Source organism: Aedes aegypti, chromosome 3 (genome assembly GCF_002204515.2).
Source record: "Aedes aegypti strain LVP_AGWG chromosome 3, AaegL5.0 Primary Assembly, whole genome shotgun sequence".
Classification (NCBI taxonomy): domain Eukaryota; kingdom Metazoa; phylum Arthropoda; class Insecta; order Diptera; family Culicidae; genus Aedes; species Aedes aegypti.
The window spans coordinates 51,302,901-51,323,713 of record NC_035109.1 but is presented as its reverse complement, the minus strand read 5'-3'; the positions used below and the strand labels follow the sequence as shown (position 1 = coordinate 51,323,713).

At 38.6% G+C, this 20,813-nt stretch overlaps 2 protein-coding genes across 2 annotated transcripts; one reads left to right on the top strand and one right to left on the bottom strand.

Moving 5' to 3' along the window:
- Positions 1–5,879: 5,879 nt before the first annotated feature.
- Positions 5,880–6,533, bottom strand: LOC110679092 (embryonic polarity protein dorsal-like). The gene has a single exon (XM_021853044.1). The coding sequence runs from the start codon at positions 6,353–6,355 to the stop codon at positions 5,957–5,959; it is 399 nt and encodes a 132-aa protein (XP_021708736.1). The 5' UTR covers positions 6,356–6,533; the 3' UTR covers positions 5,880–5,956.
- Positions 6,534–12,305: 5,772 nt separating this feature from the next.
- On the top strand, positions 12,306–14,720 carry LOC5565020. Its single transcript, XM_001649310.2, has 4 exons — positions 12,306–12,652; positions 12,722–12,808; positions 12,971–13,645; positions 14,117–14,720. The coding sequence occupies exons 1-4, from the start codon at positions 12,622–12,624 to the stop codon at positions 14,311–14,313; spliced, it is 990 nt and encodes a 329-aa protein (XP_001649360.1). The 5' UTR covers positions 12,306–12,621; the 3' UTR covers positions 14,314–14,720.
- Positions 14,721–20,813: the final 6,093 nt, after the last annotated feature.

Sequence of the window (20,813 nt, the reverse complement as noted above, 5' to 3'; positions counted from 1 at the left end):
GCAAAGATCGGAGGAATGTTGTTCGGGAATTGAATCGTGTTCGGTTGTAGACGGATGCTTCATCATGGGAAAAAGCGAGAATTAGACTCGAACTTATTAAAGTTCGGCTTCGGGTCGGTACCTAGCTTCGGGCTAGAGGTTGTAAGCTGTTCGATAATGACGAGACAAATTCAGTCTGTTGGAATATGTTAGCACGATATAACGTGTTATTTTTTAAACGCAAGCATTTGGGCCGTGAAGTTGTGCTTGAACTTGATTAGTTCGGCGGATTTCCATTCAAAGTAAAATAAGCGTTACGACAAAGTCAACCTCCAAAAATATTGGTAAATGGTAATAATCTATGTCGCAATACAACATAAAATTTGTTTTAGGAAGTACCAGGCGTTGCAGAATTCGCTCTCATTTGAGAATGAAGCACGATCAAAGCAAGCAAAGAAAAACATCCCATCTGTTGCGGTCCACGATCGTCATTGTATCGCAAGGTGTAACAAGTCTGATAAATGGAAGCAGCGAGCGAGAGCCCCAACGAGAGAGCGATGATAAAATCCATTTTTCTCGCTTGTTTACCGTTGGGGATAGGTGTTTTTCTTTACTGGCATGATAAACAATCCACGAACTTCCAATAACAACAGTGTCCCCCAGGCTTGGAGCATGTTTAGAGGGGTTTTATCATGCACTACTATCCCCCTAATCTGATCAAACTTGTAACAGTATACGATAAACAGTCTCTCATAATGTGCAGCATGTTATGATAGTTACAGAGAGCGATACGTGAGAGATTCTCTCAATTTTCTCAGGATTCAATCCCTGGGAAGTACCTTTACGAACGTTTCATGGGTGTTCTTGGCATCTCAACAATTTTTAATTTGAACTTATTCTACTAAAAGTAAGTTAGAGATACATAGGGTAACGGTCGTATTTTGGACCCCCTAAGGAAGTGATTTTAGCTTTTTGTCCCAATTAATTAATTGCACAGCGTAATCAAGTCAAAGAACATGCCAAAATGTAGAGAAAAACTTCCTTTACAAGATAAAAATGCCCAAACGGTCATGTAGGGTCCAGAGAACGTCAAAAATAATTGAATTGTAATGTACTGCTTTTCATTATTTTGGACACACCAATACATTTTGGACCCTCAAAGTATATATTTTGGACCCCTGGTGTTTTTTATCGTTTGGCGACAAAGTCCACGACACTGGTTGTATAATATGCTTGCCCATAGTCTAATCAATCGATTGACAATGGAAAACCGAAGAAATTCTACGCTTTTAGTACAGAAATTTGAAAAAAGTTTTTGTTTACATTTGAAAAATTTCTGTCAGCTTTAATTTCTGTGTGTAACGAGTTGTAACGGTTGTATGGATGAACCGATTAAATTTAATTAATTTCAGATAAAATAAACACATTTTCTATGTACAAACGGTTGATGCAAGTACGTAATAGTCCTATCTTTCCATATGGCATGCGAATTGAGTTGGTATTTCGAATTTAACTTGGAAATTTGCAAGAAAATGGACCAGGGGGTCCAAAATATATAGGGGTCCAAAATATATTGGTTACCCTAATTGTTTCTAAAAATTGAAAACACTCAAGTTTTTGAGAAAAACTAAACAGAGTAATGGCATTTCTGTTTTATATCTTCCAAAATCGTGGCATAAACTCGTGAAATCTCGATTACTTTTTCAAATCGACGTAAGTAACTTTTATATGGTTTTGAGAAAATTAATTCGGAAAAATCACAATCTATCTTCTAAAACTGTTTTAAAATGAATCACCTTTTTAACATTTTTTTGCCGTGTATTTCGCTCAAATTTTGCATACATTCAGCTCACGTTCAAAAACTAGGTAGTTTCTATTATTTCCCACAAAAATAATTATAAGAAAATGATAAGCCGTTTCATTCAGTTACTTTCGACGTTTTTCTATCAGTGTAAAATCGGCTCAAGTAGTGTTTTGTTTTGATTCGTGGTTAAGTCACTTTGTCTCTCCATACAGCAGGGCGGCGAAAGTAGTGGTTAGGTTGCGAAAGTTGAAAATGTTACTTTCGTCGTTTTGTAAATCTGGAAATTAAACGTTCTAAAAGTGAAAAGTTGAGTTGGTACAGAGCGGTACGTGTAGAATTCCGCCTGTTTAACACGTAGGATCGATAAAGTAAGTTTGTATACTTTTTTGACTTGAGTCTGTATGAATAAGTTTTCGAGAAATATCCTTAAACCTTCAAAATCTATTTTATTTAAAAAAAACTGAGATCTGTGATCACAGATATCTTAAGGCAAAAAAAAACAGGAAAAAATCTGTGTAATAACAGATAAATCTGCACTCAGGCAAATGGACTATCGATATACCACAGACAAACAGACGTAACACTTAGAACAAATCTCGATCAAAATCATAGTCACATACATAGGAACCCCTTATAAAAATTCGCCACAAGGAATCGGGTTAAAATTCATAAATTTGCCTTATGAAACAGAAATTTGAAAACAAAAATAGTTTTCGCGGCAACCTGGAATCGAACCAAGGACCTTGCGATCGATAGGCTCGTGCGTACACTAGTGTGGGACAAAATTTAGATTCTCGCTCCAGTCCACTTTATGGATTGCATTTAGGTCCCATAACAACTGTGCAAAATTTCAGCTCGATCGGTGAAACAATATTTACGCGCCAGACATTCAAATTTTATATGGGATTTACTATGGGAAAACTTATGTCGAATTAATTTTTGAACCTAGGTTGGAACTGGCACAACCAAGGGTTGGATCACTCTTAAGATGTACATTTGATTTGCATCTGATGCAAATAAATGCATTTTTTTCTTGTTTTGATCAACTTAGCATTGCCATGACGGTATTTACGAAAAACAAATACTATGAAAACTGAAGTTTCAAATTTGTCTGCTACCTTTAGTGTGATGTTCTGATCTCTAAAATGGAAGATTTACAGCGTATCCGTATAATTGAAAGTATCTATAAAAACTGCACATATTTTGAATTTATATCTATAATACATATAACACGCTTCCAATCGCAAAACGCAACATACTGTTAGCCATCTATACTTTGGTAGCGCAACTAGTCAAACGCATCCATCACATGCCGCTGTGGGTAAAAATGTTTTATTTTCCTGATATAAGACGGTTCACAGTGAAACAGTTAGGCGGAAAAGGTAGGAATATCCATTCTCTATGTTCTACATACGTTTGTTTTTTGTATTATTGCGAAACTTTCATAAAAATTGAGATCCGGCTGGTAGGAGCACTAGTTTGAGGTTGGAAAACCAGGATATGTGAGGTTAGTTTCATTGGAACTTTCGCCTGAGTGATTTTTGCGCTTGAATAAAACACGCTTCGGGACATTCTCCGCTGCCCCTAAAAATACCATCGGGTAGATAAATGAATTCTCTACCATTGGATCTCATTCAATTTCATACATAAGTGAAGTAAGCGGTGAAAATAAATATTTTGTTCCGAATGTTTTGAAACCATGAATGAGTTTGACATTGCTCTCGTCAACCATCATCATGACGACAGCAGCACACCCCACCGGACGAATTGTCGTATTGGGAGCGAATTGCAAAAACAGTTTTTGATCTTGTTTTTTTTTTTTCAAGCCAACCAGCGGAGGAGCTATTTCGGGAGTTACGTTCTATGACAACAACAAATCATACCCAAGTAGACTTTACAATGAAAGAGTTTGGAAAAAAGCTTCGAAGAGCTCAAATGAAACTTCGTATAGCGTACCGAAATTAAGATATACTAAAATTTCCTACAATCTCTCGGATGGAATCTAACTACAAGCATATCTATCAATTGCCGTCCAATAGAGAAATATTGGAAACAATTGAGGAAGCACTTGAATGTGCTTCCGGAATGCTACAGAAACTGGGAATAAACAAAACAGAGCTGTCATTCGAAGACTCATTGATTGAACGGCAATCATCTTTTGAATTTGTATGTACTGGAGACGATGTTTCAGACATTTCAGAAGAATTCTCCAGTGAAATGTTACCCTTGAACGAAATGAACGAAGCAGTGTTTGAGGAAGAAAGCGCATTAAATAGGATAGGGTTTCGTTCTACATCGTCGTAAGAGCTACTATTCGTCGTATCAAACTGAAAATGTTCCACTACGGCGGATATTCCAACTTACCTGCAACATAGATTCATTTTCCAAATGTAATTTTGTGAAAGCTTTTATGATTCGTCCACCTGTACACCAAAAATGCAATGAAACTAATGTATTTCGATAAATATCTTCAGTTCAATTATCCACTTTACACTTTTTCACCGAAATCGCATGGACGAACACGATTTGAGAGAAATGCTTAGAGATCGACATCAGTCACACCACTTTCCAACACAAGTTTCTTGCTGCCCCCGTGGGTGACTTACTTCGCCGGGCACTTATTTTCACTATGGAAAACCTTCGTACTTCTTCACTGAAGGATCTCATTCCAATCACACGCCGTAAAACTTCACTAAATCACCAAATTTTACAAAATTCCCTCAACCGCCGCGTATAATTGAGAATGTAAACAAAGTTCTATCCGTCGTACTGAGAAAAAAAAGCTTGTGCGCTTCAATGTGTGCACACGCTCGACGTAAAAATACGGTTCCTTTGATTGTGTTGTTTTCGCTGTACTGTGAGCAAATGCCATAATTGTACGGTCAAAAGGAATTGTGTTCATATATTTGGGCTGAATTTTGATGACGAACAATTAATTTTCAAGGAAATTAGTATATTCCAACATGCTGAAGGAATGGAGGGAGATGCCCGTAGATCTATATATTCTAGTAAAACATTTTATTATAGCGTTGATATGTTGTGTTTTAACCATTCAATACACACAGTGAGCCGTAAGGTGTGAGACGAATCTGGAAACTGATTGCGACGGAGTTGAAAACGATACGACGGACTGAGAATATGGTAAGATGCATTTTCTTTGCATTATTTCCAAAAAGAGATCAAGATTTATCAAAATGTTATTGTACAATGCTAAAGCCGTTTTGAGAAAGAATTGTTTGGCATCGGTTTGTATCAGCATCATTCACTGCAATACTGGGAAAATTGCAGTTCTCACTGATCAACACTTAATACGATGGATACTAGCACATCACCCTATACGACGCAAATTTATCATTCGCCAATTTCAATGGCGAACTTAACTTGAAAAGTAGCGCAACAAGAAAAAATACATTCAAAATTCGAGACTGTAATGGGAACATTTTATTTATTAAAAAATCGACATTAGTCTGGATGCTAACCAACGGTCGATATAGGCGGACTGCAACTCGAGTTGCAAGGTACAGGCAACCAAATGCAAGCCGCGAATTTCCTGAACCGACTATGCATTTCAATGTGGATGAAGCACTAACGGATACAGAACCAACCGATACAATAGAATAACTGTAGAAAACTTTAAGTGCACATCATTATTGTTACATTAAAACCTAAGAAAATATATTCAATAGAAGATTGTTTGAATGTAATATTCTTGCATAATTTATTGAGAGAATCCGAAAGATATTGTAGGAGAAGTGTGTATCTCGTTGCTTCATATCGGACAGGGTGTGGACCATCAGCGATTTCAGCTCCGACGAGTGTTGGGGTTGATGCAGGTACATTTGGGGTTGGCCATTGGTAGGGGGCAGTGTGGGAAAGGCGTACTGATTCTGGAACTGTTGGGTGCCCCCCAGCAGGAAATCTGGATTCATCACATTGGGTTGATAGCCGCCCGGTGTTGGAGTCACGCTGGTTCTGCCGGCATTGTAGGGAGACATTTGTCCGACTGGGGTGGTGTTGCCGTAAAGTGGGGATCGCTCGATCGGGGACGGGGACTCGTTCGGTTGACGGTAGTTGCCAATGAAGTTAAACGTTGATAGCTTCTCCCGGCACATTGCCCAACGTTGCATAGTACGGATGGCGGGCTGCTTCTGGCATGTGTACTGGGGTGTCCCCTCAGGTGTTAGGCTTGCGTTTCTTTCGTTTGGCTGAGTCAAGGGGCGTCAACTCGAATGGCAGCGGTTCGCTGGTAGCACCGTCCGATGGCCTCTTCAGTTGAATGTTCACCATGACAGGATGTTCCATTTCCAGCGTTCGGTATCGGGGCGTCCGGAAGCTGATCGCCACCTGCTTGTGCACGTTGGTATGCTGGAACTCGCCGTATTCTTCCCACACGATGTTACCGTGCTGTTCCTCGTAAAAACGCACGGCGATATCCTCTTTGGCGACCTTTACACACAGCAAAATAATCTCTCTTCCACCGGCTACATCAGACACCAACTGGACAACTGGACGGTGAATCACTATGCTCCTGTTCAAGAAGCTCCAAATTATTATCAACCTTAATGTCCACATAGAGGTTGCTTTTTGATTAAGTCGATACCCAAATGCATCCGGTTCTCAACTTAGTGCACAGGTACTGAATGTTTCAAGCTCCTCTCCAGTTTGACACTTTGAAAAGAACAACAACCAATTGTTGGAGCAAGCCATGACTTTCGAATTTGTCGAGTGTGCATTTACGTGCATTTAAATGCATGAAATTATTCCGATTCATCAGATGCATCAGAAGTGATCCACCCCTTGGGCACAACCCGTTCTGAATCACTGTTCCAACCCCAACTCGGTTCAGATTCGACCGAACCACAATTAGCTTGACTTTGGTTTGTTTATGTGTTGATCACCGACCCAGTTCCTAAAAATGAAAACGACATTACTTTTGCAAAGAAAAATCGCCGGAAGTCGCCCATTGACATCTAAAAAAAAATGCTGAATACAGATCTCGATAGGTATATCTGATGAAGAATATTGCCAAAGACCGCGAAACAATCTGACCCTTGTGCAAAAAGTTTTTCAAGGAAATCCTCTAAGCAAGGCGACGTTGATTGACACGTAAAAGAATAACAATAATAACAAAATCGGGCAAAATTTCCGAATAGTGTATGCTTAATAACTTTTTTCACAAGCATTGGATTGCTTTGCGGTCTTTGACAATGTTGTTCATCGTAGAAATACCTATCGAGATCTGTGTTCAGAATTTTTATAGAGGTCAATGGGCGACCTCTGGCGATTTTTTTTTTGCAAAAGTAAGTTTTCCCATAGTAAATACCATACAAACTTTGAATGGCTGGCGCGTAAATATAGTTTCACCGATGGAGCTGAACAGTTGGATTTATTTATATATATCATAACGCCAAAAATGGTCATTTTTGATATCCGCCCACCCCCTTGTAAGGCATTTTGTATGGATATTTTTCAAATTTCGTATGAGCTGTAACATCTCAAGGACACCCACCCACCCCCTACAGCGTTTTGAAATTCCCAACTAACATTCACTCATTCAACAAACACCATTATGGCAGTTTTATCCAGCATCATGTTTTATAACATTTTAATAATTTCCATGGCCAACCTTTGTTCAAGCATTGTTCACACAAATTTGGAGAAACTTTAAAGCATGTCGTTGAATACCAACTTTATTTTTAAGTTTATTGTGATGCACAGTTATTGTGATAGTATAACAATCTTATTTAAAAATCGCCTGGATTCGATCTCGAGACCTTCTAATCGTCAGCGGTATGCCTTGCCATCTGCGCCATCCTAGAATTGGTGATTTTACCGTCCAGTGCAAAATATAAACTTCTCATAGCTGAATATTGACCATGTTTGAGCTTTTATTCGACAACGTTTAATCAACACATGGTACGCTGATCTACAACTGAACAAGCATATTATTCAGCTGCTGTTTAGTGCTGATCCAAGCTGAGTTCAGTCGGCTATTTTTAGCGCACAGTGAGAAAATTTATGTTGATGTTGGTCAAAATAATGTTTATTTACACAAAGTAAAATCAGTCTGAAATGATTGATCTAATTTCATAATAAGTTTTAGTTTATTCAAAACTGATTCATAAACTTTAATAATTTTATGAATTATAGTTTGATTATTTTTTATTTGTATTTTTCATAAACCTATTACATATGCATTGAAGAAAAAGTTCTCTAGATGAATATATTTGAATCATTTGAAGGGTTAAGGCCCAAACGCAATGATAGCGGAACGGCAACGGAATGCGGAACCGGTTCGCCAGCATGAACTATGATCAGCTTGTCGACTCAGTGTTGATCCAATTTCATTCGTTGTCAGCTCAGTCGAGATGTTGTGATTCATGCTGGCGAACCGGTTCCGCATTCCGTTGCCGTTCCGCTATCATTGCGTTTGGGCCTTTAGTCCTCAGAACCCACCTGAATAGAAGAATATTCGAATATCTTGATGCGCGGGATTTTTATTTTCAGTGATGGCCAAGTAAATCATTTTTCTCAGATCGCAGTATTTATTCAGTTGTGAAGAAATGTAATTTCAAATGTAGCTCGCTATAGAAATTTATTTAATTATTTCTGTCAAAGAAATTTCCACTTTTGTTGTACGGAAAAACATCCCAAGCCGGTGAAAAAAGCTTAGCAATAGAAATATAATATGGATGGCTAAAAGTGATATTAAATCGATAGATATATGATATAAAATATCTGGAAATGATATCTAAAACAAACTACTAGACCAAAATTAGCATGTCATATTTACAGGGTGACCAGCGCACCGGGAAATCGGGAAACCGGGAAAAAGCCGGGAATTTCAAATCACCGGGAGAAAACCGGGAAATATACGGGAATTTCAATTAACGCCGGGAAAATTTTGCATACTAGTACTTATGGAACTGTTCAGTAGATCTTTACTATAGATTCAAAATTTGAATCCCAGGCTAGTCAATAAAATCAGGGTATAGAATATGAAAACATAATATCTATACAAATGTTACCAATTGGAACTGATTTGATCGATATTTTAGAAATACTTAGCCAATATGTTAAAATTTCATTGAATCTTACGAATAGTGTTTATTCATGCAGTTTCAAAAAGCATGTTTTGTTACAAAATACAATGTTAGGGTGTTATCAATTTCATTTTTCTAAGCAAGCTTGCAATTAGCGATGCTCCAACTTTGCAAAAATAACTGTCTATGAATCTTAGCTGTAGTCCATCCACTAAATACTTAGGCTTTTTTGCAAAAAATATATTTTTAGAATCCTTTGGATAATATTATTTCAATCATATTCAGAAAGCATCTTATAGGAAAGTTTACCTAACTTTTCCAAAGCATATTTAACATTTGAATTCAACATATAAATATAGATGTAACAAAGCTTCTTTTAAAAATTTTGAAAAATATCTTTCCCAATATATTGTGTATTTCTTTCACAACTGGACTGCGAAGTGCAGCTTCATAAGTGCGAAAATGCGGGATAGCATCGAATCATGTTGGTGTCTTCAGACAACTTATTATTGGACTTCGATAAATAACCCCGCTGAAGACACCGACTCGATATGATGCAATCGCGCACTTTTTATAGCGTTCCCGCATTTGTAAAAACTTGTGTGATAGTCCAGTGGTGAAAAAAATGCGCAATATTTGGAATATTTAAAGGTAATGACCATCGTATAAAATTTGATACTCGCTTCTAGTTTGATAATAATAAAAAATATCATAAAACTCTAATCCATTATGGAACAATAACTTCATGAATTTCCATGCTGATGAACACAATTTCCGGCAATTGATAAACTCTTTTTAAAGTCTACCAAAACTGTGTGGCTTTTTAAAATTGAAGCTATGGCTAGATTATCCTACAAGCATTGGTCAAACTTTTAATGAAACTCAACATGTTCATAAAAATAATAAATTCCACGGTTAAGTATGCTGTTCCAGTCAAGAAAAGTAAAAATTTTTGCGGCAGAATGGGCCACCAAATTTCCTACTGCGATCTCAATTTGAAATGAAATTTCACCTCAGCTGCGTACTGCAATGAAAAAATGATTTTGTTGGTCATTTCTAAAAAAAAATTTAAAAGTCGCGACAACAAATCTAATTTTCGTTTTTTTTCGGATTCACTCTAATAGTAATGCTTTGGTGTATGGCCAAACTCGTATTTCAAGCCGTTTGAAACGGCAAAAAAAAAAATCGCAATAAACTTTTTTTTTTTACTTATAATGAAACCGGGAATAATTATGAAACACCGGGAAAAAACCGGGAGAAAACCGGGAATTCGAAATTTAATTTTCACTGGCCACCCTGCATATTTAGATTCTGCAAGATTTTACCAATAGCTGCGAGCTATTCATTAAATCTGCGTACATCAAATTTTTCATAGGTTTAGAAGTTCCAGGAACAAAATTTTGATATTGATTTCAGATATTCAATATCACGCTTTGTTTGTCAGTACTTTGCTCCTAATCGGAATACTTAGCTTAAATGTTTATTTTTGTTTTTCACAATAATTCTGCATTTCTGGAGACTGACCATGTTTATTTTCTGAACAGCTATTTCAAATTTTTTTAGAAACAATAATTTATGAGCTTTGAAATGCATTCGGAACTCAACACGAATTTCGGATATTTTGTCCATTTCATTAAATTTAGCTGTAGTGTGATCGCTTTTACAAGGCTTATTTATTGCTAAACAATGTGTTTGTTAATCGTCATTTAGGCCTCTTTTGGATCAACGGTTCTTATAATATACTGAAGCTGAATTAGGATTTTATAAGATACTTATTCAGCTCTTATTCATGCTTATGTTAAACATCTGGGAATAGCTGAAGTGCGACGCAAGTTAAACGTTAGTTCGTCTTCTGAATATCCTTTCATACATATACATTTGTTCAGTGGAATATTGGCTTTTTAATTGGGGGAAACATGTCTTGTTCAGCTCATTTGTAGAACAATCTTGACTAGTCGAATGAGAATCTTTGGAAACGTTTAATAAGTGGCGATTCAAATTTTGTTCATTCTAATGCATAACGTTGAACCACAGACAAACAGACGTAACACTTAGAACAAATCTCGATTAAAATCATAGTCGCGAGAACATGTACGCCCAATGCTAAAATCGCAGTGTTTGGCCGATGGGCCAACAGGTGGCAGTAGTGTGTAAACGTCAAACACGAACAAAACCGATGCGTGCGCTGCGGGTGGTGGATTGGCCACCTACCATATATTTGAATCGACCGTTAAAAATGTGGTCGATGGACATCGATGAGAGTGTGACGTCTGTTTGTCTGTGGTTGAACATTGATCTAAGTTTGTGTTGAAAAAGCACCTTCTCCGCTCTTTATAGAGCAAATTTTTTATTCAGCTGTCATTACCATTATTGAACAATAATTAAACATGCATGCTTGTTTGTGGCTCTGAATTGTTAGTTGGGTTTGTATGGGACCTAAATGCAATCCAAAAAGTGGACTGGAGCGAGAATCTAAATTTTTCATATACAGTCGAATTTCGTTCGTTGCACTACGTTTAATTGCACTTCGTTTTAATTGGGCTCCCGTTAAGTGGGCTATAGCCCACCTAAAACGAAGGCAAGCGTCACTTTCTGACATAAACCACAATTTGTCAATGTTGGTAGCCCTGAATTTCTATTGTAATCGGTGTTTTGACAGCTCAAATCTTAGCCCGATTAGTGAAAGTCTTTCACTAATCGGGCCACGGGTTTAGTGCAACGAACGAAAGTTGACTGAAACGGTGTCCCAGGCTAGCCGTATACCTCGCGTCTATCGACGCCTTGGTGTGGAGTGATGCTAAAACGATACATAAACCATTAGTATTGCGATAATCGTTTCATCTTTCATAATGGGGCTATCCATTAATTACGTAAGGGTTTATGGGGGGGGGGAGGTTTGAGATTTCTTACGCGCCATACAATTTATTTTTAATTTTCATACAAAAAATCTTACCATGGGGGGAGGGGTGGTTGAAAAACTCCGAAAATTGTCTTACGTAATTAATGGATCGCCCCTATCCAGTTCGCTGCGTGTGTGTATGTAGCATCACCGGCTCAACTACGGAATTGCGTTGAAACAACCCAAAATTGAGTTGAATCCCTCCGTGTTAATTTTTCGTCCACTCAGCGTCAGCCACGGTGAACAGGTCTATGGACCTGTGCACGAGTTCACTATTTGACGTTTGAGCGGTGCCGTGTTATTTATGTGGCCATGGTAACGAATGAATTTGGCACCGCTCAAACGTCAATTTAGTGAACTCGTGCATTGATCCATAGGCCAGGAGAAGTGGATGAACTTGTCATTCATTTTTCTGTCAAATCTCATACAAAATCTACTTTTTCTCTGACAGAAATTCACTCTAGGTGAACCACTTCCCCTGGCCTATTGAACCAGAACAAGATTTGTTAGTTCCCATTCGAGTTCATTCTTTGAAAAGACCAAGTAAATGCCGCGCACCTGTTTTGGCTGCCATCTTTCATCCGCGAAATCCGATCCGCAGTGAACCAACTGTCAAATAAGTGAAAAATACAAAAAAGATTGCCTCCAAAGTGGGTTGTTCCTTAGGAGTTTTTGCAAGATTTGTCGCAAAATATCGCAATTTTCTCCCGAAATGATGCGTCCCGGCGGACACTAGAGGCTTGGCCATACGGAGCAGGTGATTTGGTAACGAAGGACGGTAAGATTTTACGGTTTAGAGGAAAAGTTTGTTGCGCGGGAGTTGGTGTTTACGTTTTTGTTCTGCGTTCCGGAAGGGCAACGGATCTTTTCCTAAAGAGATCCCAAACAGTCCAGCAATGGATAATTGCCATAACTATGCCACGACGTGTAAGTATCATTATGGGCATTAGGATTACAGTTGAATTGGAAATATATATTACTTTTTGCTTGTTTCAGCGAAAAAGAGACGAATTCCCATATCGGACGACATTCACATTATAATCAAGAAGTTCCGGGATAAGGACAAACACGATGAAAAGCCCTGTAAGTATGGTATGCATGGTGGCCACACACTCGGTTGGGAATTCCATTTTCAATCGGGAAATTATTTTGGTAGAAATAAAGTTACAGAGCTGGTAGAACTTTGCACTAAGAGAGCTGCTACCAGTCCTGGAACATTGAAGAACCGAAAGTTTACCCCTTTAGCGACATCAGGAGATCATGACTACGACGACGAGCACAGCATGGATTCGGAGGAGCTGAGGCGGGTTCGGCAGCAGGAGCCTTCATCTTCGTGTGTGGCGGCGAGCACATCGTCCAGCAATAGCAACAGTGGGACAATGAACAATGTCATGGGCACGATAATGGCCGGTGGCACTGGAATTACCATAGGGACGGGTGGAATTGCAATCCAGCAACAGCAGCAACAACCCGTTTCGTCACAGTCCGACGATATCAAGCTGATACTGAAGAAGCTGACCAACATCGAGGAACTGCTAAAGGTGGTCGCAGAGCAGAGCTTCAATCGGTTAGCTGCGTTGAAACAGGAAGCGACAGGAGCGACCACTGTTGTCCCGACAACGGCCGCCAATTTGGGCCTGCTGGCCGAACCGAACTGCATCAGTATGGAGGCCAACTTCAAGTTTCCGCTGAGGACACTGAAGGAGCTGATCGAGCTGAACAAGGGCATCTGCAGCGACGAGAGTCTGTACAACAAGCTGTTCGAGTATCTGACCAAGATAAAGCTGGAATGTGATGAAAATATCGTGATGAACGCGCTGGCGATGATCGTCAGCGACGAGGTGCTCGACGCGGTCACGTGGGACGGCGGCAAGAAGTTCAAGCTGTCCTCGCTGGTGATCTTCAGCGATTCGTTGTACGGTGAGTGTGTTTTATTTTTTTTTAAAAAGAATGAATTGTGTTTTAGGTATTTGTTTTATTGCTAGTCACTGGCAGGTTGGAATTACTCCAAAAAGTCTTTCAGAGACCCCTGTAGGTATTCTTTCAAAGATTATCCTAGAAGATCCTCCAAAGATTCGTACCATGACTCCTCTAAAAAATCCATCAGGGATTGTGCCAGTAATTAGTCTAAAAATTTCTTCTGAGATTCCTTCAACAATTCTTTCCGAAATTTTTGGAATTTGTTCAGCTATTTACCTAGTTATTCTTGCTGGCATTACTTCATGTTTTTTTTCCAGAGATTCCTCCAGAAATTCCTCCTAAGAATCTCAAAAGCAGTTTTGGAATAAATCCCTAGAAAAAACTACGTTGTTTTAAATTTAATGGTCATAATATTTAAAATCCAACCAACAACTCAATAGTCAATTATGATCTTATCAATCCCTTTTCCAGTTGCCTGGTTCAAGGATCGGCTCAAGTACGATGAGTACGTGGCCGAGATGAAGGACGCCATCGACAAGTCCCACAAGCGGTTCGCCAAAATGAAAACGAAAAAGATATCTCAACAACAGCAACAGCACCAAACACTGACACTGACGACGGCCACGGGGGCCACCGTTGCCAGCGATGGTCAGATCTTCCTATCGTAGTTCGTTGATCTCCTCCGCTTAAGCCAGCACAGGTATGTCAAGTTTATCATCATTCATTTGCTAATCCAGTCCCCCTATCTAGCTGTTTCCTGTATTGCAACTTTTAATGCACCCCCTCTTTCTGTTAGAAAACTTTGTTCGGTACATATGATTAGGTTTGTTTTAACGTGACACATTAGGAATCGATACCTAAAAAAAGAGATTATAATAAGATTGATCTTCATTATGGCACAGGTACAACCCCCCCAAAAGAGCATGTTTTAGTCCGAGAAAGTCAAAAGAGAAGATGATTACTTTTATAGTAGCCATGAGTGTGATCAATAATAGAAAAAAAAGTTTCGCAAACACAATTAAAAAAACTGATTCACAAATAAAGAACAAATATTACGTCCACCGTCTTCCGATAAGGCTACATGCATATCAATTTGTGAAATCCGTTAGACCGGAGCCATCTTCGTCGATGTTCGCTCGAATCCTCCGAACTATTAGGGTTCCCATACGCACTTTTTTACTGCCAGATGGTCATGTGTGCATCTCAACACCTTTTTTTCAGACATTCACCATGAGTGACCTGTCCACTTAAGTATGCTATTAATACTTTCTAGTCCAGAAGACATGATTGCGGGTGTCATTTCAGAGACTTATTGGTCTCTATTTTAATCAAATTCTCTTAAAAGTCTTATTTGTTAATGGAAAGTCTCTAAACATTGTTTTTTTTTATCAAAATAGTCTTTAAAATCGCTTTTTTACTTTTCCTTTTCTCCTTGCAGTAAATCCTGACGCAAAATTCTAGAGTTTTTAGCAATACTCAGATATTTCTGAGGCGGCATGCATTTATTACCTACGTAACGCTAAAATTGAGCATTTTTACCCCCTCCCACCTCCGTAACGCTTTTTGTATGATTTTTTTTTACTGTTCGCCTCCCCCCTTGGTTATGCGACCTTGCCGCGATGGAAGGTCATAATCCATTAGCCCATATGATAGAAACCAAAGGCGTAACCTGTAGTGGTGGTATCACATTTTGGCATTTTTTGCTTAAAGCCGCGTCATAATTGATATGGCATAGACGCAATAAAATCTCGGATGTGATCCAACAGTAGAAGCATTACTAATATTTCTATTGATCCAACGGACATTCTGCGTCATTGATAGAATTGATGCCCAAATAATTAATTTATTCGAAGTGGGCATTAATAGGGTTTTGTTCTTCTTCGTCGTAAACGCTACTATTCGTCGATTCAAACTTTAAATGTTCCAATACGGCTGATATTCAAACTTACCTTCAACATACATTCATTATCCAAGTGTAATATTGTGAAAGCTGTTATGGTTTGTACACTTGTACACCAAAAATGCAATAAAACTACTGTATTTCGGTAAATAACTTCAGTTCAATTATCCACTTTGCACTTTTTCACCGAAATCGCATGGACGAACACGATTTGAGATAAATGCTTAGCGATCGACTGAGCCACACCACTTTCCAACACAAGTTTCTTCCCGCCCCCGTGGGTGACTTACTTCGCCGGGCCAGGGCTGGTTGCAAGTCACTTTTTAGTGACTTGGTCACTTTTTTCGACATGGTCACTAAAAAGTCACTATTTCCAACAAAAAGTCACTAAAGTCACTTTTTTCAGAAAATTGGTCACTAAAGTCACTATTTTCGTGATCTAACGGTATTGAAATTTAAGGCTGGGTTATCTTTTCAACACAAACAGCAAGAAATATATATAAAAATAATATAGGGATTCCTGAATATTTCGTAGCCATTGCAACGGAAAATATAAAAAATAAGGGAATGGTTTTGGAGAATATGGTGGTAAAACATTTGGGCTGAATTTTGTAGTCAGAATTTTTTAATAGTTTTTGCGAATACCAGAGCCAATATCTGGCTAATATGTGACTATAGAAGGAATCTTTAACCTATTATTTGAAAGATCCTTATTAAAATTCCTCCCGGAGATAAGCCAAAAACGGGGTTTAATAACAAACAAAAAATAAAAGAATTTGATAGAAACTCGTCCAGGAATTCAAAAGCGAGTACCAATATTGATAGGAATCACTTCATCTTAGGTCAACTGTTTCTATACAAAATGGGTCGTAAAACAGCTAAACGTGAGATTACGAGTCGTCACTAAGTGATACACTTATTGTCAATAATTCCAGGGCGGCCACTGGACCGCGGAAAAAGACGGGAAACCGGAAATTTGAGATGGTCACCGGAACAATAATTTTGAACGAACATATCCAAGCACTAAACCTACAAACCACCAAAATAAGTTGTAGAAAGTTGTTGTGGTTGATGATATTGCCATTTACGAAAACCTGAGCCAAATGAATATTGGACAAAATTTTTGGGAGATCCACTGAAATCTTGGACAGATTAATTCAGAAGTACGATTGGCGGATTTCTGAGATTATACTGATTTCTGATGAAGCCTTGTCTGGATTAACTATTAGTTATTCATTGAACTATGACAAAGTTCTTATGAGGCCCCTGACGAGATTGTGTATTGATTTCTGCAGATATACAGTGTATTTTTCCAATCATTCTCAACAAATTTCATGTAAAATTGTTCATGAATTCATGGAAAAATCTTTTTAAGTAAATAAAAAGCGAGGTCCTTTAGGTAATCTTAGTCAGATTTTTGTTAAGTTTTTGACGCAATTCTTAGCCAAGTTTATGATAGATTGCTTGTAAGATGCAATTTTTGTCAAAAATTTAGCCAGCTTAAAAAGATCCAACGTAAGTTTCACCAGATTAAGAATTTGTCCAGGAATCAGTCATGGCTAACGCATAATTTCGAAGGCAGTCTTAGAAGGTTTTTATGAAACTTTGCATTTTTGGGAAAATCAGTATAAATTACACAGAGCGAAATTTGTTCATATAGGGTGCCGGTGCCATTAGTGGACTACCTAAGCTATAAAAAATCATAAAAAAATAACGAAAAGCCTTAACAGAGATCTTTTGGCGTCAACAGATAGATTTCAACCTCTACTATACGGAAAAAATATGAAAAGAGTGATAAAACTAATTTTTTAACATAAAATCCCTTGAGCCACTATTGGTACACGTGTTCCAGTAGTTGCGCTAGTGCTCCAGTAGTAGACGTTCGGGAATGATACAAGGAATTTTAAACAAAATGATGATTTTTTACATAAGTTTAACATTGTTCCCTCGGAACAGCAACTAATATCTTTCGAATGAAGTATCAAGATCATCTCTGGGACTTTTCTTCATTTTTATACATCCATTTTAAAACTGCTTCCATCCGTTGATCCACTACTGGAACACGACGGCAACTATTGGTGCAAGGGAGCATTTTTTTTGCGTAAACTTAATTATTTATATGACTTTTTGATACAATAAAAAGCTGAAATTTGGCAAATCGACTAAACTAGAGGCGATCTATCCATTAAAAATAGCCCATGTCGTTTTTATGGAAAATGTTCGTTTTATTCAATAGTCCAATCTACTGGTACATTACAACCATTGGTACCGGCACCCTAATTACAAAATCTCTCTGAAATTCCAATGACCTCAATGGGGTGGACGGGCTTTTCACGCAGTGAAAACAATTTTAATATCAAATATATTCTGTATCATTACAACAATATATCTGTATATTTGCCGGATTATAATTGCCTTTCATTGTTTCAATAACAACTCTTAATTTATTCCAAAAATAAAAATTGTTGAATTTGACAGCTGTGTTAAACAGGGTGCAACGTTTTAACTATCTTTTCTTTTGAAACAACAAATTTTTGCATTGAAATAAAACCTTCCATTTTTTAAATCAATTTACAGTGTTTTTTGATGTGACAATGATTTTGTTTGAAATAAAAACACTTTTTAGTTGGTCCCAGTCCCTTTATTTTTGCTTTTTTTTTTTTTTTAGGAAATAAACAATAAACAACGATAATCGCTTCGAAACGTCTACTTTACTTTTATTTTGTGAAAGTAGAAGTTTTGGTACCTATTGGTACGTGCACCAAAATCCCTTCAACTGAAGAATGTTCTTCATCCGCTTCGCGACAAAGTGAGGGGATAAAATAACCAGCTCATGTAAGAGTTGACTGCAATACTGGGGAATGCATTAGTGGAATTAAAATTTTAGAAAAGATGGTTAATACTTATCAAAAATAATTCTGAATGTGGTTTTGATTACTCCATAACTGGCAATCTATGATTACTCCAATACAAAAATCTTCAGGTCCTTCTCGCACGAACATTTTAACCACGCATAATTTCCGATACATAGGAGATATCCGCTTTTTCTCCGTTTCTACTAAGCAACAAATTGGCGGAACAGTTTTTATGTTACATGGATAATTATTAGAATCAATGTAAATGTAAATTGAAACAAATAAACTTTCATTTGACGTAAAGTTTTTGTTTTGTTGTTTCAAAAATAAATCTAGTTAAAAATTTACCCAGTAAATCCAAAAATATTGTTGCTTTATTTGGATAAAAATGATTGTTGTTTCAACGCATTTTTTTATTACAACAAATCGAACAAGTTTACTTACTTACTTATTTGGCTTTACATCAATTATCTTGATAAAGCCTCGCCAACAATATTTCGCCAATTCCCTCGGTTCATGGCCGCTTCTCTCCATCCTCGACTGTGACCCACGCTCTCCAGGTCCTGGTGTACCTGGTCAATCCACCTAGCTCGCTGCGCCCCACGCCTTCTTGTTCCGACCGGATTCGTGGCGAACACCATCTTTACAGGGTTGTTGTCCGGCATTCTTGCAACATGCCCTGCCCAGCGTATCCTTCCAGCTTTAGCTACCTTCACGATACTGGGTTCGCCGTAGAGTTGAGCGAGCTCGTGGTTCATCCTTCGCCGCCACACGCCGTTCTCCTGCACGCCGCCGAAGATCGTCCTTAGCACTCGGCGTTCGAAAACCCCAAGAGCTTGCAAGTCCTCCTCGAGCATAGTCCACGCCTCATGCCCATAGAGGACTACCGGTCTTATGAGCGTTTTTTACATCGTGCATTTGGTGCGGGGGTGAATCTTTCTTGACCGCAGTTTCTTCTGGAGCCCATAGTAGGCACGACTTCCGCTGATGATGCGCCTTCGTATTTCCCGACTAACATTGTTGTCAGCCGTCAACAAGGATCCGAGGTAGACGAACTCGTCCACCACCTCGAAGGTATCCCCGTCTATCGTAACACTGCTTCCTAGGCGGGCCCTGTCGCGCTCAGTTCCGCCAACCAGCATGTACTTTGTTTTCGACGCATTCACCATTAGCCCGACTATTGTTGCTTCGCGTTTCAGGCGGGTGAACAAATCTGCCACCGTTTCAAATTTTCTCCCAATAATATCCATGTCGTCCGCGAAGCAAACAAATTGTCCGGATCTCGTGAAAATCGTGCCTCGACTGTTAAGTCCGGCTCTCCGCATTACACCTTCAAGCGCAATATTGAACAACAGGCACGAAAGTCCGTCGCCCTGTCGTAGTCCCCGCCGAGACTCGAACGAACTGGAGTGTTCGCCCGAGATCTTCACGCAGTTTTGCACACCGTCCATCGTTGCTCTGATCAATCTTGTGAGCTTCCCGGGAAAGCTGTTCTCGTCCATGATTTTCCATAGCTCTATGCGGTCGATACTATCGTATGCCGCCTTGAAATCGATGAACAAATGGTGCGTAGGGACCTGGTACTCACGGCATTTCTGGAGGATTTGCCGCACGGAAAAGATCTGGTCCGTTGTCGAGCGGCCGTCGATGAAACCTGCTTGATAACTTCCCACGAACTCGTTTGCTATAGGTGATAGACGACGGAAGAGAATCTGGGATAGCACTTTATAGGCGGCGTTTAGGATGGTGATTGCACGATAATTTTCACACTCCAGTTTGTCGCCCTTTTTGTAGATAGGGCATATAACGCCTTGCTTCCACTCCTCCGGTAGCTAATCGAACAAGTTTATTGAGAACAACAAAGTTATTTAATGTTTTGAATAGCTGGTATTTCTCTGTGTCTAGACATTTCAACAAATAAGTTCATATAATGTTGTCCAAAACTCTCCTGAAATACAAATTATATTCAGTTCACAGTATCAATCAAAAATGATTTAATTTATAATCTCAAGTCTTCCGATTTTGACTATTTTGTATAAAAAAAACTAAAATATCAAGGAATTGAAAAACTGCAATAGCTCATATTCGCATGACATTTTATGCGACCAAACAGTAAGCTTCAATCATGATCATAACAGACTGGTTTACACGCTGAACTATCCGAACAAACACTAGACAAACCGTGTGAATGCTCGCATAAGGTGGTGTATGTGCTAACAAGTAAGTGCTGTTCGCATGTCCATCGAGTGGGTTATTGGGCAAAGAATGCATAGCAACGAAAATATGAATTTCGACCATATTGGCGCTTACGTCGACTATGCGAACATGGGCAGTGCAGTTCTCTACACTCTAAATTCACCCAAAATGTAGATTGGTTAATATCCACATAGAACGTATTTTCATTTATAGTCAT